This window comes from Ctenocephalides felis, unplaced genomic scaffold (genome assembly GCF_003426905.1).
Source record: "Ctenocephalides felis isolate EL2017-DRISC unplaced genomic scaffold, ASM342690v1 CF-g0.4_SCAFFOLD_01170, whole genome shotgun sequence".
Lineage (NCBI taxonomy): Eukaryota > Metazoa > Arthropoda > Insecta > Siphonaptera > Pulicidae > Ctenocephalides > Ctenocephalides felis.
In genome coordinates this window covers 85803329-85827813 of record NW_020537324.1, presented here as the reverse complement: position 1 = coordinate 85827813, position 24485 = coordinate 85803329, and the positions used below count along the sequence as shown (strand labels likewise).

The 24485-nt window shown below is 27.1% G+C and overlaps 3 protein-coding genes and 1 pseudogene across 3 annotated transcripts; 2 read left to right on the top strand and 2 right to left on the bottom strand.

The window, feature by feature from the left end:
• Positions 1-20460, top strand: LOC113365780 (Y+L amino acid transporter 2; the record flags this gene model as incomplete). The annotated part of the gene is given in 9 exon segments (XM_026607322.1): positions 1-43; positions 14113-14603; positions 18576-18794; positions 18908-19027; positions 19089-19239; positions 19307-19534; positions 19589-19685; positions 19785-19934; positions 19994-20460. Coding segments are annotated over 8 exon segments (1545 nt in total). The 3' UTR covers positions 20246-20460.
• On the bottom strand, positions 620-3372 carry LOC113365781 (putative inositol monophosphatase 3). The gene is made up of 4 exons (XM_026607323.1): positions 2871-3372; positions 2169-2317; positions 1353-1485; positions 620-912 (listed from the first exon to the last, which is right to left on the bottom strand). The coding sequence occupies exons 1-4, from the start codon at positions 3364-3366 to the stop codon at positions 668-670; spliced, it is 1023 nt and encodes a 340-aa protein (XP_026463108.1). The 5' UTR covers positions 3367-3372; the 3' UTR covers positions 620-667.
• Positions 20461-21817: 1357 nt separating the features above from the next.
• The window catches only part of LOC113366320, a 100125-nt pseudogene continuing 97457 nt past the window's right edge, over positions 21818-24485 (top strand).
• LOC113366322 (arfaptin-2-like) lies at positions 22676-24273 on the bottom strand. The gene is made up of 5 exons (XM_026607910.1): positions 23671-24273; positions 23287-23608; positions 23041-23218; positions 22864-22971; positions 22676-22770 (listed from the first exon to the last, which is right to left on the bottom strand). The coding sequence occupies exons 1-5, from the start codon at positions 23993-23995 to the stop codon at positions 22723-22725; spliced, it is 981 nt and encodes a 326-aa protein (XP_026463695.1). The 5' UTR covers positions 23996-24273; the 3' UTR covers positions 22676-22722.

Genomic DNA, 24485 nt, shown 5'->3' with positions numbered 1-24485 from the left:
TTTATCATGACATTGATTTGTTAACAAGCTGTCAGGATGTAATGTAAGTACTAAAATATAATATTGCATTTAAAATTATTACAATAATAGTTTACTAATATATAATGAAGGTGTAAGTGGCATTTGGCTTAGGGCAAATTAATATTTAGTTCCTAACATGTATAAATAATTTAATTTTGTACAAATTTATCAAAGGACATACATCTTGTATGTGCGGCTTTTGTATTCATTATTAAGTGTCAAATAAATATACATATGATAAATAGATAATAAATTTGCAGAGATCAATTTTATTATTTGCTAATACACTTTAATAAGAATTGGTTCATGTTCTACCATGTTCTACTTGTAGTAAACATTATATTCTATCGATCTATTTGTATTAAAAAATAATTGACATGTTTTAACCAAGCCCAATTGAAATTCTTATTAAGAAATCGTATTCTCCCAAAACTATATCAATTTACTTAACAAAATTATCTATTCTATACTAATTTTATTCATATTTTTGTACCAAAATAAATTTATCTGAAGAATCACATAACTATCAAAAATCAATTGACAAAGATTTATCATAATCTAATTATAATTTTTTGGTGCAACTATTCCAACTCACCACTATTTTACTCCTTGAGCAAGTCTTTTTCTATTTATAAAACGTCTTACCTTATTTAAACCGACTCTTGAGTTGTTCCACATACATTTTATGATCTTTCAAAGCTGCCAATAAGCCTCCTTCGTTCTTTGGATTAGAAGTGGATGAATAGTCTATTTTATCACCAACTAAAGTTGTCATGTCTCCATCGAGGTAATTCAGAATTGCATTGCCTGCACAAATATCCCATTTTTTGATCACCGTGGTGTGGATGTAGACTGTTGCGTTGCCTTGGGCAACTTGGATAGCTTTATAACCTAAAATAATTGAAATTGTAATGAGAATTATTTAATTAATTAAACTAACTATTTAACATATTGATATCATTAATGTATTGGAAATGCGACTGTCAAGAAATATTTTATTATCAATTCGATTAATAAATATTTGAACATACATTAATTATAAATATCATTATCATTAAGATAACAATAATTATTTTTAAATATACTATTATGATAAAAATATCAATACGTTTTGATGCAGAATGTAAATAATTAAATTAAATATGAATAATAACAAAAATAAATTAAATTATTTATATTCATTTAGTTTCTCTACCAATAAATAAAAATCAAATTCCATTAAGTGCATCTGCAAAAGTTTTATAAGATTCTCATATTGATTTTCTATTAATGTATTTTTCTATTATTATTTTCTATGAATACATAAATAAATTACGATTAATTCTTATTACCTGCTCCACCAGCCGGTATAACTTTGGTTTGGGCTCCAAATGCAGTCTTTGTAATATTACTGACACCTCCAGCATGTGATCTCGATACAATGAATGTAGGAGCTGCATTTTCAGTCTTTTCTGTTACCGGTTTCTAAAATTAGAAATTAAAATATATATATATATATATATATATATATATATATCAAATTAGAAAGGTTTATTCCTAGGTCTTTAAAGAATCAAGCTTTTTCTCTACAATATTTTTTACCATATAGTGCATAACATACAAGCTCATTTAAAAATCGAGATTTTTCCTCAAAAACATTTGTTTCTACTAATTATTCCAAGATTTCTAGAATTTCTTCTTCTATTTATAAATAATAATCATTCATTTTTTTGAACCATTGAGTTACATTTGTTCAACTTTTGAGGTTAAAGTTTCTTAATTACTCTTCATCAAATTTAAAATTAATTATCATTAAAAGTGTTGCTCCTTCCACTATTTTCCCCTATTTTAGACATGAACTATTTGAAGAGCTTTACATAAAAGTTACAACTATTACTTTTGCAGAATATCTAATAAATCGCATCAAATAACTAAACTAATTACTAATTGTAATTTTTATAACCAACTATGTACATATATAAATTGCTTTAAAGTATATCTCAGAGCAAAAAGCTGTTTAATTGATAATTACCAATAACATTTTACAAATGTGTATTTAAAAAGGTTTTTGTAAATTGAGGCAATGCATTAAACACTTTTCATTTACAATTTATATAAAGGATCTAACGTGAATCCAATTAAAAGTACTGATTGTTATCAATTCTTACATTTTTAATATCCAGTAAACTGTCGGAGGCTGTGTTCCCAATCCAAGCCCAATAAGTCTTTTGTGTAAACGGGAAATGTATAATTCCAACAATCGGTTTTCCTCTCACTGCCACACACACCATTGTCGTCACGTAATGGTATAGGCTTTCTGAAAAATTGATAATTATATTAGTATTATTATTAATAAATATCATAATAATAAGCCATAAAAGTTAAGTAAAATTCGGTTTAATTATTGAGCCAATAGAGCCCTTAAGCAAGCATTATATTTATAGTAGTTTATATAAAAATTTATTTTAATTAGTTTAGTTTCTTATATAAAAATACATTTTATTCTAATCTTATTCTAGATTAATTTAGATTCAGTTCTTGATGTTATAAAATTTGAACAAGTCAAAGAAATTTGTTGATTATTAAATATTAAAATTAATAAACTTATATTAACAATATGAATTATCAAAGACTCTATAACAAATTAATGTAAAGTACATGCTTTGATTGTGAGCACTTTTGGATTTTATAAATCAATATAAATATAATGTTTATCCTACAGTTTCATACTGGCTTTCCTGTATTTTTTTTGTAATTTTCATCACTGGAAAATTCTATAAAAAAACTAAGATAGCTTAATTTTTTTGGTTTTCAAAGCTTTGAATCTTTATTATATGTTTATAGAGATAATAGATAGAAAATATTCTTACCTGTGAATTCTTGTGTAGCATCCAAAGGATCAATCCAAACAGTGATATCCTCCGTATTAACATTCTCATCAAGCAATTTATGTACATCACTATGCAACAAGGTAGAGTCCAACTCCAGAGGCTTCTTCACTGGACATTCAGCCTCCGAAACCTTCTCTTCCGAAATAATCTTTATATTGGGAAACATTTTATTCAAACCATAATACATCACACAATGTGATCTCAAATCTGCATTAGTCACAGGATCATTAGCGCCTTCTCTAGTCTTCCCTTTGCTCTTCAAATCCAAATTTTTAGTCTCCGAAATCAGAACAACTTCCTTTCCACCATTAACTGCGGCTTCAACGGAACCAATAATCAACTGTCGAATATTAGTTAAATTAGATTTTCCATTTCCACCATCACTTGATAAATTAGCGTAATAGAGTAACATAACAGCTATTACAAAAATCACTAATAAACCGCAACGGTTTATTTTAATTCCGTTTAAATTCATCTTGGAATTTTTATCACAGATTGAGGTTAAATTGAATTAGTGGAATTGACGCGTGGAATAATTAATTGATAATGACTATTTGTACTTGTCACAAGGTTGTCGATGTAGAGAACGAGCATTGTCGTTCATTATTGTTTCTTTAAATATATATTTTTAATGCGTATGTAAACTTTTTAATCTGATTGTCAAAAAAGAAAACAGTGAGCGACGTTGCGAACCGCACGGTTTAGAAAAATGTAGAGAATTTTTAGTGTGGAATGTTGGCGACGTGTGGCTCTAGCTTCATCTCTCTCTACATTTTGCTTATTTTCAAATTTTGCAAAAATAAGAACTAAATATAAACAATAATTTATTTATATTTTCCGTACAATCAGCATTAAAACTTGTTTATAGTATCATTTCTTGGTATATCAACATCTGATGACATATATAAAATATGTAAATGTGGAACACATATGCGCGCCAAATCTAAACGTTAAGTTCAAATAATTATATAGAGTCTCTTATCAAAGATTTAATATCTTACAATAAGGCTACTTACGTCTTTAAAAGTTTTTGTAAGGCTCTATAATTCATGTTTATCCATAAAAAACTAACAATCCTTAAGTTATTCAGGCTATTTAATCCCATGATTTAATTTAAGTTGTAAATTAAAAATAACTGCATTCCAGTCATCTAAAATCAAAAATTTTATGAAAATCACATTCGTATTTAAAAAATGTCTATAAAAAGTGTTAACAATTATTATATGTTTGTTTAAATTTATTCTATAGCTATATTTTATTTTAGAATATGGCTTTTCAACATTTTTGATTAAATTGAAGTTTACCCATAGATAAAAGAAGAATTTACCTTTGTCGTCTCTATATCATTTTTCTCTAGAAATCATTTTTTGCATAAATTCTATATCCAGATACATTCTCTGATTTCTTCCAGTTCAAAATTCTTTAACAGCAACAAATTCATAACAGTTTTTAAAAAATCCTGTTAAACATTTCCAAAAATTGCATTATTCAGCAACCTTATTCCTGTCTCATTCTTATTTATTTCTCAAATTATCATTATGTAAGAAAATATTTTCCTATTTTTTCCAATTTATCACACTATGAGTTAATTGAACTTGGCAATAAAAATGAATAAAAATCCAGTAATCTAAAATAATAAATTCATAAAATTCAGATTTATATTCCAAGGAGTTACAGTATGTGCAATATATTGCTATCTTGCAAAATATATACTTCTTTGCTTTGTTCTCAGAAATTATTACCTAAATTGTTTGATTGAGAGTTCTGAAATATAAACTTGCTATAATATGAAAATGAATAAGTCTTTAAGCGTGTTCTTTTATACAAAAAAATTAATTTTTGCATGTCTAAATCCCTGTTCATAAAAATTCCTGTTTCTTTCAATGAAACATTCCCAAAGTTCCTAAGAAATTCTTTCTCTATATTTCAATTTCAATTTGTTTCGTTTTTTTATCGATATCTAAAACTTGCATCATTCTGCAGCCTGACTATACTTTCTTTTATCTTATTCGATGTTACACCTTAAATTTGAATTTTCAAAGATTTATTTCTGCATTCCTTCCAATTTTAACTACATGAAGTTTATTTGAACTTAGAAATAAAAATCAGTGGAAATCCTGTAATCTAAAATTAATAAATTCATAAAATTCATATTTCTATTCAAAGATGAGTCAATATCTATAGTAACGACTTGCAATCATAATAATTATTATTTATATTTATTTTATAGCTTTTATTTGATTTTTGGAAATAATTATTTAAAGTGTTTAAGTTAAATTTAATTAACCAACTAAAATAAAATCTTTGTCATTTCTATATATGAGTGAATGAAGTTTTCAGCTTGTTAGTAGAGAAACATAATTCTTTGCATAAATTCTATATACTTACAGCAAGATTTTTCCTTTAAAAACTAAACCAGTTCCTGGATGATCCTGTTTTTTTTTTTAAAAATATTTCAAAGAATTGCATCATTTTGCATCCTGCTTCTTATCCATATCATCCTTATTGGAATTTTTACATAAACTTTTTTCTTAACTCTATCTTTGAATTCAAAAATCAATGAAATCCAATAATCTAAAATTAATAGATTTATAAATAATTAAACATATAAAAATATATATCTAAAAAACATTCAATTTGTAATGATTCGGAGAAAAGGTGATTAGTTTTTGGCAAAGACATGTCCCGCCATTTCGAAGATACAGAGTTAAATGTGCAAAAATGGCAGTTTTTGAGAGAACGGAGCATCCGATTTGAATGATTCTAAGAACTTTCTGCTTGTATTGACAAAACAATTGCTTTTGAGGATAAAAAAAATATTACATCTTTTTTTATTTTCCATAAAATATTTTTGGAATTTTGGATTAAAAATTCAAAAAATTACCCAGGCTAAGCACAGTCTAAGCGCCACTCTGGTACAAATGTTTACCCGAGTGCATTTAGACTGTTTATGTATGGAGAACTTTTTTAAATTTGTGAAAACTGTTGAAAAATGTGAAAATGCCGCCAAGCTAAGCATAGTATAAGTGAAAATGTCGCACAGAATTATTTGCAAATGCGTTTGGACTGTGACTATACAGGAGCACTTTTTCAATTTTGAGCAAATTAAGGCAACTATTTTTTTTGAAATTGAATTCGAAATGAAATGACGATTGTTAATGTTCTGGAGATAAGTTGATTTATGATTTACATTTGATTTGCTCAGATATAACAAGATAGCAAAAATAATGAAAGTTACAGTATTTGTAATAATATATTTGAAAACGTTTCAAATTTCTCGAATATTCCATTACGGTACGGGAAGTACCAGCAATTTACCTTAAGGCACGATGCTATACACCACTAGATAATTATTGTATTTGGAAATGATTATCCAAGTCTTAAACCAGTTACTTGAGATAAATCATATTATGTTTCTTTTCAATGAAACTTTTCCAAAAATTGCATCATTCTGCAACGTGATACCCGAGACTCTTGCCTCTTATCCTTTATTCCTCAAATTATTATTATTATCTAAGGAATTCCTCCAGTATATTCCAATTTATGATATCATGCCGGTATTAAGTATCTTCCCATCCTTGCGAAATACTAAACAATAATAATTTACCATCGAGGGGATAACTGAAGAACGGAAATTGAGAGTTTAAGTGGACATCCTCCCTCTCGCTCCGACGTATCCTGATCGCCGTATAACTTTTGCGGTGCGACAGGGACAGAGCGATGCGGCGTGATTACCTTTACATGCAAATACGGGCGAGGATTCTCAACATTTGGGGAAATGGAATCCTGAAAGGTAAGGAAAGAATTAGAAATAGTACTAAATTTCATAAATAGTAATAAATTACAAACTTAGGTAGTCTAATCTAATTGTAGTTTGTTGCAAATTAATTAGTATTATTTAATTTTAAATTCGTGCCAAAACTTTGGAAAAATGTTGGCAAACATGAAGTCGTGACTTTTTTGCTAATAACAAAATGGCGACCCGATATTTGACAGTTTTTAAATAAGTATAAAAGTAATAAATTAAATTACAAAAAAAAAAAATTGCAAAAAACACATAGAGCTATAAAGCTGCTTTGAAAAAAAAAACTAAATTATCAGTAATTCACACTAAATATTCGTACGAATTGATAATAAATATAATAATAGTTCTGCAATTTTATTTGCCATTTGTTTACTTTTAATAGAACTATTAAATATGGCTAAAGCAATTGTAATAACTAATAAATATTAGATAAATTTATTTTAATAATTAATTTATTTTAAACAAATGTTATCTTTATTAAATTGTTATTTAGTATTATTTATTTTTAAATTTGTGCCAAAATCCTTTTTTTGGCAAACTTTGTGCCATTTTTCTAATAGCAAAATGGCGACCTAATATTTGACAGTTGTTAAATAAATTCAAATACAAAAATTGAATTATGTTAATAATAATTAAAATAATAAGTAATTAATTAATAAATGAAATGACAAAAAAATATAGTTATGAAGTTACTTAAAAAATACTGAATTATCAATAATTCTTATAAACTAAATATTTATATGAATTGGCAGTAAACCTATTAATTGTTCTGCAAATTTTATGATTTTTTATAATTGGGTTATTTTTATTTTAAAACTATTAAAAATTTATTATATTATGCAGGTTTAATTTAAACATTATTTGTATAAATGTAGATTATTTTTAAATTATTCTTCAGCTTATTAGAATTACTTATAATTCAGTTTTATTTTTAAAAAGTAGTCTTATAACTGTGTTTTTTTTTGTAATTATATTTATTAATTAATTACTTTCTTAATTTATTATTCATGTAACTATTTATATAAAAGTCATTATTTATGTAAAATTTAGGTAAACATAGTGATAGTATTCGTATTATCTGTGATTTTAATGTTTAGTATCCAAATTTTACGAATTATTTTGACAATAATTCAAATTGATAACAATTTAATAACGTTATTTTTACTTTTTTACTTAAGATGAGTTTTTCACCTAAAATAATACATTAATTTTTACTGCTTATTATTAAAAATTTAGGCATAATATGTTATTATTATTATGCATAAAACTTTTTCATTTTTTTCATCTAATTAAAAATATAGTTTTTATAGAGATAAAGTGTTAATAAACATTCTCTCTATCAATTATTTCTTTTGCTAAAGCAACCGTCATAACTAATACTTGACAATATTTTATTTTAAACAATTTAAACGATAGTTATTTTAATTTAATCGTAATTTGTCGCAATTTTATTTTTAAAGTCGCGCCAAATTTTTTTTTGGCTAACAGTTGGCAAACATAAATTGTGACTGTTTTTAATAACAAAATGGCGACCTGATATTTGACAGTTATTAAATAAATTATAAAAATAATAAATCAATAAACATAAATTTAATTAGATAGGCAATAAATTGCAAAAGTAATTATGCAATAAGAGTAATTGATGAATAAAATTACAAAAACACATAGCAAATTATAAGGCTACTTTAGAAAAAACTCAAAATTATGAGTGGTTCTTATAAACATTTTGCATCCGCCACCTTGCTTTCACAATAAAGTTCTATCTTGGTTAATACCAAATAAAAGCTCTTTTGTTGTACAATAATGTTTCAAAAAAATTTATTTCATTTACCAATACTTATTGATTATCAATCTTTTAGTATTTTTTAGTTTGAGAGCCTTTGTCAGTAGGACTCCACCACGTTCTGCTGGCACCGTTATCCGTCCATATGGCTCCTCGTTTCTTTATTTGCATTTTCTCACCGACACAAGTAGTAAGTAAGGTTAAACTATTTACTCAAAACCACGTGTATTTCAATATCTACAAATAAATATCAAAATTAAAATATGAACGGCCAAAAAATGAGCATTCGATTACTAAATTTCTTCTGGACAATACTCTGATCGATATTAAAAATATTTTTGACAGGATTAAATTATTTTAAAATTTTGTGTCGGTGGTTTTAATTAATTTATAATGAATTGCAACAAAGTGATTAATTTAATTAGTGATAATTTGTGTGATTTTAGTTGATGAAAGTGTTTAAGTAGTGTTTTGTATGTTTTTTTGGTGTTTTGTGTAAAAGCCGGTCGGGCTGGAATTTTTAGGTTATAGGAGTAAAACTAAGGTTAAACTAGGATTAATTATAAGGTTAGTACGTGATGTATTTTATTTTTATTCATATAAATATTTCATATGTACTTTATTTATTTATACAATTTAACAATAAGGGTGAATTATTAAAAGTAACACTCTGCTTAAATAATTATGTTAATTACTATTGATTTAATATAAATTATTATGTAAAGTTAATACTAATAAATTCAGAACTAGATTGTCTGATTTGTATGTTTATTTATTTTTTTCATTAAAAAACCTTATTAAATTATGCATATTTTTTATTAAGTTAAATAAATAGTTTGAAGAAGGAACTTTTCTAATTTTATTAATATTAATATAATAAGTTGTTCAAGAGTTATTTTTTTTTATAAAGGATACTTCCCGCTAAGCCAAAATACGTAATATTTATGTAATTTTTACGCAAAAAAATGACATACTTATGTCATTTTTACGTAAGATTAATGTAAGATATATGTCATAATTTCGCCTATTTTATGTAATGTGGATTACGTAATATGGATTACGAAAATATTTCATAATAATTACGTAATTTTTGAAAAAAAAATGACGTGGAGGGGTCCTTTTTTACACACATACATAAATATACACAGCATATCTGTATATATGAACACACACATACACACATATGTGTATATATGAACACACACATTCATGAACATAGAAATGAGTATACACACAGTATGTACATATATATATATAATATATATGTATGTACACACATGCATACATATTCACACACACACACACATACATACATACATATATATATATATATATATATATATATATATATATATATATATATATATATACACTATCTGAAAAATGAAAGAAAAAGCACATTTATATGGCATGTTTATTTTTTCACAATTTTATCATTAGAAAATCCATAAAGTAATAAATAATAATTCACAATTTTTATAAAATAATGTAATTACATATGACATATTGATCAACATTTTTTAATGGCAAATGGTAAAATATACAATATGATAAATGATAAGTAAGAGAAATGCTAATTTTAAATTAAACTCAAAATAAAAATCATCGAAGTATCCTTTACAAAGTCTTCATAAGTTCTTTCACTAACTATTTCATGGAAAATATTATGTAATTAGGAACTGTATCTTCTGTTAAAACTAAATGTGGTATAAGTCTATGATGTCTTCTCTACAAAAGCATTCTCGATATCTATTTCATGGCCCATTTGTGATGAAAAAATGCATCTCGGATATAAATTATTAGCTTTCGATTTTCACCTGAAATAAAAAACATGGTAATAATTTCTATTTAACTTTTGATACATATATTTTTTATATACTTACACAAAGCAAATGGTTTTCAAAAGGCCAAGTGATTCTGTTATTTGTCACTGAATTTATATTAACAATAAAATAGTATTTAGAATATGAATACCGTTACATTTGAAACAAAGTTCTTTATATATCTAATTATTATTAGAAAAAAAAATTAATAACACACACGATTAATTTTTAGGTTAATGGAGCGTTTTAGAGTAAAGATTTAAGTAATTCATGTAATTTAAGAGGCTTTAGAATACATTTATAATAAACATATATCTTCACATATTTAATATCACTTTCACATTTAATTAGCAAATTAAAAATATTGATAACACACTACAAAACACAAAACTTAATTTAAAACGCATGGCGAATCGTATTCCCATACCTTTGCCGTGCCGCAGCCGGCGGAGGGCCGGCGGCCTCGGCACGGCAGTCTCCTTGCAGACATAACGGTACTTATGTCACTTAGCGCCGTTCATTGGTTGACAGCTTCGTTCATGAAACGAAATGTTCCGAAAATTTGCGAGCCATTTTTATTTCGTCTCTATGCAGTTAATGCAGTGATTACTTTGAAAAAAAGTTTAGAATTTTCAAAATATTTCAATATAAAGCAATTATTTTTTTTTAAAAAGTCTTTTTTTCAAAAAAGGTAATTTTTTGTCAAAATTTTATAGTTTCTCAAAAATCTAATTTTTTCAAAGTAAAATTTTTTCAAAAATGTTAATCTTTTTAAAACAAAATAATTATTAGTACGGGAAGTTCCAACAATTTGCCTAACGGCACGATGCCATGCGCCCCACTAGTTTATGTAATATATATGAAATAAAATCTTCATTTATCTTACGTAATATTTTTTTCAAGAAAATTACGTAATATTTATGTAATTCTTTCGTAATATCTAATTACGTAATGTAGATTACATATTTCTTACATAAAAATTACGTAATATTACGTAACTGGTTTAGTGGGTTAATACTCTATCTTTTTATTAAGTGTGTTAAATTATTTCATTTAATTGTTTAATTTGAACTATTAAAGTTCAAGCAAATATTTTACTAATTTATTTTGAAAATTATATAAATTTTATGTTTAATATTAATAATAAATTATCAAAATTACTCGATTTACATAAAATCATATTAACAGTTTTTTTAATAATAATAATAATTATTTTTTATGCTTTCAATTATTTTAACATTATTTTAAATATTTAGTAAATTACAAAACATGCTTGAAAAGTTCTTTATATTATTTTTATTGGGATTCATAATTATTCTGATTATACTCTTTTTGCATTTACCAAATTTGTTTAAATATGATAATCGATATTTAATATATATTAAATTTATAAAATTCTCTATGTTTTCAATTCTTTTTGCATTCTATTAAATGTTCAGGAAATTAATTACAATAAAAATAATTTACCAAAATTGTTTAAATATTTCTTCACTTTATAGCTCAAATTGACTAGAATAGAAATTTAATAATAATAATTTATAAAATTCTTTTTGCATTTTCAAATATTTAGCAAATTACATATAATTCAGATAATTTAACAAATATGTTTGAAAGATTATATTTAATATAGTTTAAACTGAAAAATATAATTGTTTTTTGCATCACTTATTTTTGGTAAATTAGATATCAATCAGAAAATTTACTAAATTTGTTCAAAATATTCTTTATAATTTAAACTTATTTATCACTATTTAGTAAATTAAACACAATAGACAATAGATAGAATTTACAAAATTTGTACAAAATATTTCTTATAATGTGCACTTTTTAAATTATTGGGGTTAATAATTTATAAAATTATCTGTGTTCTAAATTTTTTGCATTAATAATTCTTTATATTATAAACTGAACTATTGTGTTGAAATTAATAATTTTTACTTTAAACTCTTTCAGTAAATTTCCAAATTTATTTAAAATATATTTTACAATAGAAACTTGATGATGGATTTAAAAAAATGAGAATTATAATTTATAAAATACTCATAATTTATGTAAATTCTTATCTTGCTATTTTGCAAGTTTTATAAAATTACCAGCAAATTATATGCAAGATTACAGTTAATTATTTTGAATTTATCTTATACTTATTTAATGTGCATTTATAAGAAAAAAGCTTTTTATAGGACAAAACCTTTTGGCTATTAAAATTTCAAAAACACTTAAAAGAACTCACCCACAAAGAAATTTAGTTTTATAACTTTGTTTTGTTATTTTTAAATATACTTAAACTTACTATATATACTTTTATATTAGAGATGGGTAACTCACTCCGGAGTTATCACTCCGATACAACTCCTCCCTCGGAGTGAATCCGAGTGGAGTTGTCTCACCGGATTTGTCATATCCGACTTTCCTAAACTGGTACTAAATCTGTTACTGCGTTTTTGCTTTGGGAAGGAAGCTGTCGCTTTCTCGTCTCACAGGCAGTTTTATGACCTTTTAGGTATACGGTTTTTTTCCAGAAAATACAAAAATATTACTTCAAAGATACAGAACAATGAAATTGTGATCAAGTGTGAATAGTTCCAATGCATAATTTATTGAATAGTAAGGGGTCATATTTCTAAACACGACAATCTTTGGTCGTGAATGACTGCAATCAGGAATATACATATCGAAAAATACACGCAACAAAATACATTTAATCTGGTTTTTCCATAGCCTGAAATAACAATACTTTGTCGATCATGTGGTCGACCGAATAATATTACAACTTGACATTTATTTGTGATTTTTTTTGAACAATTATTTTATTGATATTTTTTAAATTTTATTTTATTCATAAATTTTCATTTCAAAAAATTAAATGGGTTTTGACAAATCCTTAACGCACTATAGAACACATTTGTGTCAAGTATTTCGGTTTCAAAGTTGTCGGAGTCGTGGAGTTGTTAACCGGATATAACTCCTCCCTGAAGCGGAGTCAACTCGGAGTCGATCCGGCTTCGGATATGATAAGCCCATCTCTATTTTATATTACTGTATTTTCTTGTAGTTTTTTTGTTCTATTTTGTTCAACTAAATTGTATTATTTTATAGTAATTCTGGTAACTTCCACTCTTTGTCATTTATTTTTACTTTTTTTTTATTTTTAATGATTTTTAACTTCCCTAAGGAAAAGTATGTTTCTATTTTAATTTATTTGCATGTTATCAGGTTATAAGCAAATGCAGAAAGAGTTTAGAATCTCCTAATAAAATCTATTTCTAATAATAATTTGAATCGATATCAAATATTTGTGGATTGTGCAAATGATTGTAAATTATCACTTGGCACACAAAGTACAGCTTTTGAAAAGCTCGTGGATTCGAAAATTACCTTTTATTTTATGACTGTGCAAATAGACTTTTATTACCATCAGCAGAGGTGGCCAGATAGAAATATATATGGAACATTGTAAATTATCCTTTTGAACTTTTTATTTTGTTTAGTCCATTAATTCCATACTTTTTATTTAGTTCATTATTTCCATTTTAATCTGCGACTTCCATTGGTTGTATCAGATTATAGTTTCACACAGGGTTCCTAAATAAAATTTAAGTGTTAGTACATTAACTATAACAAAGTCAAAAAAGTACATGGGACTTGTCAAAAATTTTGCGAATTAAACTGATTTTTTTTTTAAATTTATTCAAATAATGTTTAATTGTGCAGTAGTAGTATTTATAAACCGTAAATTTATTACTATTGAATTGTATTGTACTTAAATAGTTTATTATTGTTTCTATACCTTCTTTCCTTTGTCCACAGATTAATGACCAAATCTGACAAGCAGACCAAAGAAAACACACTTTCCACAAGCCAAACCATTCCAAATATTAGCCAAATATTTTTGATACCACTTACTATATAGTTTAGTCAAATTAATGTTAAATTCACAAGTCAATTAACAATTACAAAAGTCAATTACAAAATGGCGAAAGTGTCGGCATCGGAAATTCAGCCTCCGCGTCAACTTGCACCATCTTCGTCCAAGGACAACTTCGCGGCGGGTACGAGTAAGGAATGCCAACCTCTGAAGGATGACAGCGGACCAAGTTCACAGAATGGTGTTAAAATGCAAAAACAATTAGGAGTATGGGACGGAATAGCCATAATTGTCGGTATTATAGTCGGATCGGGAATTTTCGTGAGCCCTAAGGGGGTCCTGATGTACTCCGGGTCCGTTGGACAGGCGCTGATTGTCTGGGTGCTCTCGGGGGTGCTGTCGATGGTTGGCGCCCTGTGCTACGCGGAATTAGGTTGGTACTAGTTTGACGTTTCAGAAATTATGAACATGAAACATGAAAATTGTTTTTAGAAAATGTCTGGTTTACTAAAATAGTTTGAACATAATATTTATAAACGGATTCTTGTGATTTTGCAAGGTGGTTTGTAAAGGCGACTATAAAAAAAAGTTGGACTGCGTCCAGAATTAGTAGAAAAACATCAGATGAGTCGATGAACTTGTCAAATAGTAGTAACGAAATAGTTTAAATATAACGAAAAACGTCGGGAAAACAATCGAAAGAAATGTTTGGGTACGCAAACATAAGAAAGAAGATTTGTTTTTCATTTTTCTTTCCTAAACTGTAACTCTTCTCTGGATTCTAAATATCCAGGAGAGAATTTTCCAATAATATAGATATGTTATGGGTCTATCTTCGTATGAATTTGTAGCGACAAACTGTCAAAAAGTTGCACTACAAATAACAATTTTATCATAAGTTCATCTTTATTGATTACACATAAGTGAAGTTTTATATGTAAAACGTCTGATCGCACAGCAAATACAAAGCATTTTGACAATTTATTACTACCAACTCATACGAAGATAGACCCGTAACATTTCTATTTTATCCGAGAATCGGCCCTTAAATTTTATCAAGAATCTAAAATCGTATGATTGTTGAATGAATTTTTCTCTCAATTTTACAAATTTTACCTCCAGTTCTATTTGTAAATTAAATATATAGAACAATGTGTGTTTGGATTATCTGATGAGAATCTTTAAGACTTACATGGAGTCCAAAATAAGCAAAACATTCCATTGTTATTTCGGAATTGCTCATTAATAAATTGAATGGAAAATATTTATGTAATAGGAAACATAACATTTTTATATGTATTATAATTCAGACCTTAAATTGTTATTAAGTTATGTTTTTTCAAGACTTATTATGGAATGCAACCCGGTGGTTTTCCTTGCTAAATGTGTTATGTTTTGGCCAAAAAATGGTATTTGTTAAAATTATGTTATCTTGACGTTTTCAGTTATTCTGAATCGAATTTAGGGAAAAATGTTTGTTTGTGTATGTATGTGAGCCGATTTTTCACCTTTTGTCTAAGTTTTCTCTAAAACGGCTGGACCAATTTTAAAAATTTAAAAGCCTGTGTGCAACGATCGACCAAGCCGTTTCTTTGTAAATACCAGAAAAATGTTAAATTTTGTGTCCACGTTTTAGCCCGCAATCTTGGATCGCTTTTAAAAATTCTAAATCTGCTGGAAAGAAGTCTGAAAGCTAACATTTGAAAATTGTTTTTAATAAAAGCGAATTCTCTATTTTCCAAATAGATGAACATTTTATCTAAATAGCTAATTATAATTCTTGTTGATAAAGTCAACAAGATGCAACTTGCTTCAAGGCATAATGCCACTTACACCTAGTTATTTATATTTTTGTGATAAAATGTATTGAAGTTTATAAATAAATTAATGTATTGATAACAATTAGCAATATAAAAACTGGTGGCTAGACGACTTGTCTACATGGCTATTAAAATGAGATAAGCCCCATAAAATTGTTTATTTATATTCAGATATTGTTTGTTTAAAGTCCACGGGGTACTTCCTACATAAAAAACAAATTATCTCATAAAACACAGATAAAAACTGTATTTATTTATATACTCGAACAAATTGTTATTAATAAAGATTTCATTGACACCTTTGATTAAGGAGCTGTTTTATATGAGTTGTATTACTACAATAGGACGAGTGAATTTGTAAAAAGGATAATGGTGCATAAAATTTTGCAAATTAAATATTTGCCATTGCGATTATCTATTGTGCGATAATATTATTGTGTGTCAATCTGTTTTATTAGATCAGGACAATAAACTGACAGCCGACCGGCAATTGAGAATAATTGACCAGGAACGAGCGGCCAAAAGGAGGCCCTGGCCATAAAATTAAAACAAGGAAAAAAAGACACAAGTTTTTTATAAGATTTTTCTTTTTGAAAACCAAGTTGTAGAATATAATTAGTTTCATTGATTTAAAATAGCATGTGTTGCTGGCCATTTGTTACATTGTACTCGTATGTAGTTATTCTGCAAATTAAATAATGCCATAAATCCTATTCTATAAATAAAGTTTCTAAGATATTTTTAAAACAACATGGTCTTCGCGTGTCCGATTTATATGACAACTATTCACACTTTATACAATGTACGAAAATCAGTTTATAAAAGTACGGAAATAAATTGACCTGATTTTGAAGATTTTTATAGGATTAAATTTACAAAAACAGACAATGAGTATTGTATTATTAAAGACACATGAATTTTTTTATTTAATTGTAATAAAATGTTTGCATATCTTTACTTTTCAAACGTTTCTGCCTACCTTAGAAAAAATTGATGAATGACGTTTCAAATTTTCTGAACATTTTGGCATACCTTAGAGAAAATTGATGAATATGTGTATGTATGTATGATACAAATTTTCGTCGACGATTTTGGGCGTACGGATTTGAATGAGTCAAAAAATTCGATTCCTATTGACGGGGAGACGTACTGATTAGATTTTGCCAAAGGCAGCTCCACACGTTTTAGAAATACACAGCAAAAAAAAAAATAAGATAGTTTTTAATGACCAATTCGAATGATAAAAAAAATATTTTACTTGTGTTGACGAAATGAAAAATTGATTAGATTTTTGCGCAGACAGGTCCATCGGTTTTGGAGATACCGAAAAAAAATTTTCAAATTAGACTTTTGTTGGGCAAATATGATCTTTACAAATCATTATTGAATCTTATACAAATAGAACAATTACTAAATTACTAGAAAGTTAGACAGGTAGGCAATTAAACAGGTTAACATGTACAAAAGTAGAAATGAAAAAAAGTAGACTTGTAAGCAAGTTGGTAGTTATATAGGTAGGCATGTAGTCAGGTAGGCAAATATACAGGTAATCAGGTTGTAAGGTAAAAAAAACGAAAGAAATCGATACAGATAAACTGGTAGAATAATAAACACGATAACAATTCATCGTCGACGATTTTGAGAGCACGGATAAACCGATTTGAATGATTCAAAAAACATTCTTAAACAGGTAGAAAAGTAGAAAAGTTGGCAGGTAGGCAAGGTAGATATGTGGACAGGTGGACAGGTAGACAGGTAGATCATATAAAATTATAATATATATGTATATATAATTATAAAAAAAATCGGTATTGTTCGGATCATTTGTTTTTGAGTAATCGCTGCAGCAAATTCGGAAAATGCTGTTTCGAGAAAAACGCGTTTAAAGATAAAACAATCGTTGCACTATATACTATTTAAATGGCTGTGACTCAAAAACTATTTACGATATCGATTTAAAATTTTGGTATGTTATTTTTAAAGGTATAACCTATCGAAATGTGGAAAAATTGAAAATTCGATTTTTTGAAAATTACACACTAGTTGTGCTCTAAGGCAAAATGCCATTTACAACTAGTTAATTATGTATTTATATCTACTTATATATAATAATATAAATAAATGATATATAAATAATTATTAAAATATTGTTACTGTTGAATTTTAAAAAATGTAACATATTTAAATATATTTTGTTATCCATATTGGCAAGGATTTCCTTAAACATTTTCAATATTTTTTTTTAATTTTTTAAAATGAGTAGATCAATCAATTAATATATTTAAAATGTAGCTACTTAATTATATACATTGCTTTTTTTGAAAAATAATTTTATAATTATTTATTTAATTAATATTAAAAACACTTAGCAGATCTTATCCATTAGATCATTGCTGCTAATTTCATGGATCAACTCTAATTATTTAAATAAATAATTGTAAAAATGTATTAATTTTTATGATGTAATTTTTAGCGTCACATGAATTTGGCTATTAACATTTAATTAGCAACATATGATTTAAAACCATGAATGAATTAATGTTATACAATTATTATATAATATTTAACTCTTACCTTGTATCCAGGTACTATGATACCGAAATCCGGGGGCGACTACGCGTACATCGGAGCCGCTTTCGGAGCCCTGCCTTCATTCCTGTATTTGTGGGTGGCCCTTTTTGTCTTGGTCCCCACGGGGAATGCCATAACTGCCTTGACTTTTGCGGAAAATGTTCTGCAACCGGTTTGGAAGGACTGTGTGCCCCCTTATGTAGCGGTCCGGTTGTTGGCAGCCGTCATAACTTGTAAGAAAAAATACTATTAATAAAAGAAAATGTAAATTTTTATGTTTTGTATAACTCAGTCAGATAATACAGTGCAATTTTATTAAGTATTAATATTGATAATATTTTTTTAGGTCTGCTGACTGCTATTAACTGCTTTAATGTAAAATGGGTGACACGAGTTCAGGACATTTTTACATGGACCAAAATATTAGCTTTAATTGTTATAGTGATAGCCGGAATAGTTCACTTGGGTAATATAAAGACGAATATATAAAAATTCTTACCATTTTATACATTTTTTTAAATTTTTAGCTACTGGCCATACAGAAAATCTAAAAGATCCAATGGAAGGATCTCAATTAGAACCAGGTTTCATAGCTTTAGCATTTTATTCAGGTTTATTTTCATACTCGGGTTGGAATTATTTGAATTTTGTTACCGAGGAACTGAAGGATCCTTATAAGTAAGTATTGAACCAAAAATTAATACATCAATTAAAATTTAACTAACCTTTTGTATATGTTTATTAGAAATCTTCCAAGAGCAATTTGCATATCCATGCCATTAGTGACGATAATCTACGTGGTGGCAAATATGTCATATTTTGCAGTACTGAGTCGAGATACTATTTTATCATCCACGGCTGTGGCTGTCACCTTTGGTGATGTTACTTTGGGAATGGCTTCATGGCTTATGCCTTTTTTTGTTGCATGCTCCACATTCGGAAGCCTTAATGGAGCCATTTTTGCTTCATCAAGGTAATAATTAGTAATTTATCATAGTTATTCCATGTTTGACTCAAATATTTTTAGGTTGTTCTTTGTTGGAGCAAGAAATGGTCACTTGCCAATGGCAATTGCTTTGATTGATGTTAAACGTTTGACTCCTGTGCCATCATTGATATTCATGGTAATAATGAAATACTGAATAATATATATATATATATATATATATATATATATATATATATATATATTATTTATATATATATATATTATATTTTTTCAGTGCATTATAACATTGGTTCTACTTGTGATAAAAGATGTTTACATGCTAATAAACTATGTAAGTTTTGTGGAATCCCTGTTTATTTTGCTAAGCGTGACAGGATTATTGTGGTTGAGGTATAAAGACCCAACAGCCCATCGACCCATCAAGGTACTCAAATAACACGCATATCAAAAACCCTGATTTTTAATCAATCAATTACATTTTAGGTCAACATTGTCCTTCCAGTTCTATTCTTCATAATCTGTGGCTTTCTAGTAACTCTACCTTGTTACGTGTCAACCTTAGAAGTGGCTGTCGGTGTTGGAATAATAATATCCGGAGTCCCTGTTTATTATGTGTTAATCGCTTGGCAAAATAAACCTCAATGGCTTTTGAGGCTATCGAGTGAGTTCAATCTGTTTTGTGCTAGGATGTTCCTGTGCGTTCCTGAAGGATCACAAGGTTTACATAATGAATAAAAGTTGGACTATTATTTAGTCTTAAGAAATTTCATGTTACATCCAGCGTCAGCTGTAAAATATTTTTACACATGTATATTTTGTTTGTGTAAATTAGAAAAATGTTCAGGGTTTTATAAGTTAAATTTGTAATTATATTCAATATTTATGGATTGTATTTGTAACGAACACCAAGCATGACAAATTTTATGTTTATTCAAAATCCATAAAGAAGATTGAGCACCAAAATGATAATTTTACAAAAGGTGTATAATTTTTGCTCGAATATAAATTAAGTTTTAGTTAAAAGTCGATTGTAATTTGTTTTAAGTATTTTATATTTAGCTTTAATTTAGAAATTGTTCATTAAGGTTTAGTATTGAATATTATGATTTCTGATATTTACTTGCTGTTTTCTTTAAAAGTCATAAACAAGATTATTACACTTTTTAAACTAGTGAACTTTCAAGTAATATTTAACTGTTTTATTTAAGTTATTGTTAGTTTTTTTTAAATTTATATATTTTTGACAGTTGATACAAAATGGCTTATTGCAATAAATATTTATATTTAAAATTCCTTCTATAACAAAAACTATCAAAACTACATGAAATTTAAAAAAATTGCTGAAAAGATAAAAAACAAAATACAAGATATATTATTATGAAACGCAAATGATATAAAAATCATACACAATAAATGTTTTAAACAATAAATTGCTTACCCCATTTTGGCACAATATGGCATCACCCAAATTTACTGTAGATAAGCCCATGGATAAATAAGTATAACCATTTTTCTTTAAATAATTAAAACTAATTGAAAAGTTAAATTTTAAAACTAATTAAACATTTGTTATTTACTAATTTATATTTAACGAATTTTTTACCGCTTCACAAAACTCATTTTGAATTTTAAAACTTTTTTGACATTTGAAGTTTTCTGCATCCAACTTCCTTGTGGTTCAGTGACATTTACGAGAACGTGAACGTACAAATTATTAATTATTTGTTATATTAATAAAACTAAGACGTGATTTTTACTAAATATTGTATTTTAAGTTAATAAATATAATGACGTGTAGGTAAAGTATAAAAATTCCATAAATCAACGTTTGTAAAAATGAAAATGTGGCGTGGTTATTGTCAATGATCGTTGGTTACGATAAAGTTAATATAAACGCAGAAAAGATAAAAAACAAATTAAAAAAACATATTATGAAACGCGAAAGTTATAAAAATCAAATACAAATGCTTTAAACAATAAATTACTTATCCCATTTTGGCACAATATGGCATCACCTAAATTTAAAATGGATATATAAGCATAAACCATTCTTTAAATAATTAAAACTAATTAAACAAATAAATTTTATTGAATAAACATTTATTATATTCATTTATTATCTACTAATTCATATTTAACGAATGTTTTATCGCTTTACAAGTCATTTTGAATTTTAAAACTTTTTTGACAGTATTTTAAGTTTTCAAGTTGCATAATCTGCACCCAACTTCCTTGTGGTTCAGTTAATGACATTTACGAGAACATGAACGTAAAAAATATAAATTATTTGTTATATTTATTAAACTAAGACGTGATTTTTACTGAATTTTGTGTATTCATTTAATAAATATAATGTCGTGTACGTAAAGTATGAAAATTCCATAAATCAACGTTTGTAAAAATGAAAATGTGGCGTGGTTATTGTCAATGTTCGTTGGTTATGAAAAAGTTTTAAAGTTATATAAATGGCTTCATCCAGGGAACAAAATCTCTAGGGTAAGTTAATCCTTTTTTTATTGTGCATGTTAATCAACGATGTCAAAATTGCATCATGGAGAAGTATTCGTTCTTACGACATTAGTTTTGGAAAAATTAAGTTACAATGATTATCCTGTTGAAGTAATAATTTTGCTAAAGTACATTAATCCTTGTGTAATTAATAAATATGAAAACATCACACAATTTGCTGAATTGATGTTCCATGTGCTTTTCATAACCTTTGTCAAATGTCTCCATATTTAGTTGCACGAATATAAATCATTTACTGAGTCTTTTTCAAATTTGACAAATATATTTATTCAAATAATCATACAAGAGAATTAACAACAGAACAATAATAATTGTTTGTTTATAATTTACCACTGGTTAACTATTTTTAGATACAGTATACAAGTTTTAGTTCCATATGCAAAATCACACACAATTATTCATAATCATCGATATTATAAAACAATCACATTTCTAGTTATACGCATTCGTGAAACACCATAATTAAATTTGACTAGAAAGGAATAAAGGACAGATAAATTATTTTAACATGGAATGCAATAGAATAGAATCATGTGTTTATATTTAAATCTAAAATTAAAGTAAGCATCTTTATACTAAATTAATAAAAGCAGTCTATAAATTATGATTAAACTTAAAACTAAACAGAATGTTGTATGGACAGATTGCACTATACATTTATATATAAAATTCGTGATGTCCTACTACTGGTGTTCAAGCCAAGATGGTACTGTCGAATTTGGTGTCTTCATCTAAGGGATAAAAGGATAAAGGACTCATTATAATGATAAAGAACTCATTTTAATGTTATATATTCATATATATTTCTATGTGTCTTTTATTACCTTTATGTTGAATTGTTTTAAAGTGGCTTCAAGAGCAGCACCATTACCCGAAAAGTATGCAGATATTGCATTGTGAAATAATAACAATTGTTTATGCATCACTTTTATCTGAAAGCCCAAAAAATACATTAAATATTTTTATATACATATTGTTAATAATAAATTTTTACTGCTTACCCTATTTTCATCTAAGAATTTTAATTTAACAGAAACATCATCACGTAACTTCTCAAAATTCTCTTTATGTTTTTGGTAATTCTTTTGCACTTCGTCTTGGTTCTGTGCAGTATTTGAATTAGTTGTCGGGCTCTGTACTAAGACTTCAAGATCACTTCGATAGGCATCATACTCCACTCTTAAAGAAAAAAGATAATTAGAATAATTATATATTTGTTAGTTATATGTATTGAATTAATTATCTACCTTGCAATTTCATATTGCCTTATAGTCAACAAAGTGTCTTCAATAGTTTTATTACATAAAGTATTTACAGATGATGTGAAAAAATTAAGAGCCCCTAACAAAATCTCTCCATTCCTAGTCAGACTTCTTTGTGTTTCCGAATTGTATAAAAATTCTTGTTGAAGTTCAGGACTTTTCTGTGCTAACTCTGAAAATGCTTCACCTAAAGCATGTTGAGTTTGCACTACGTTGTGAAAATGAGCAGACATCGCTCTTGTAAGACGCAAAACATTTGAATACTTGCGTTGGGTGTCTCTTAATTGTTCTATTTGTGCCTCCAATTCTAAAAAAACACAAACATAGTTAGTAAACTGTCATTTACCACATAAATCATTTACCATATACCTGTGTCCACAGTCCTGGTGCTTTTTCCGAGCTTTTCAAACATAAGTTGTTTTGTACATTTGTATGTTGATATACTCCAAGTTTTCAAAGAATCTATTTTTGAAGCACCAGCTTTCAGTAAAGCGTCTCCGTTCTGTAAGGGAGTGGCAGGTGCACTGAAAGGACCTCCAGAACCCCTAGAGCCCGAGGATAAATTTAATGAACTCGGGGGCACCGCCGTACCAGATTGTACAGCCCCTGAAGTCTCGTTCATGGACGGACTGTCTTTTAACATTTCGTGAATGCTACGTTCTGCACTTCTTGATGTCGTCATTGTTTGAGCCATAACAGGGTAATAGAAATATATAAATGTGTAAAGCACTTAATGGGCTGTAGTAATAATTATCTTTTGCCTTGGGAATTTTTATATAGCAGACACATCACAGACAAGCACAATTTATTAGGGACAAGAGCTTATATATTATATTGTTGTTGTTAGGAATTAGTTGCTATCCTTAAAATAATAAGGACAGTGCTGGGGTAATAGTTATATTATTTATATCCACATATTTATTATAACTCTTGGTACAAAAAACAATCAAGTAGCGACTTTTTGACGTTGATCGCCATAGAGAGACTTTTACGAATTTATAGAGAGAGGAATGTAGAGATAATTGAAGCGTAGAGCAAAATTGTGGAATAGATCAACACTCATTATTTAAACAGAAACGACTTTTTAAATTCTTAAAAACATAAAAATTTCCTTATTTTCATTATAAAAATTAAAACATCTTATAGCGTACTCCAAAATATAGACAAATCAAAGAAAGCAATAT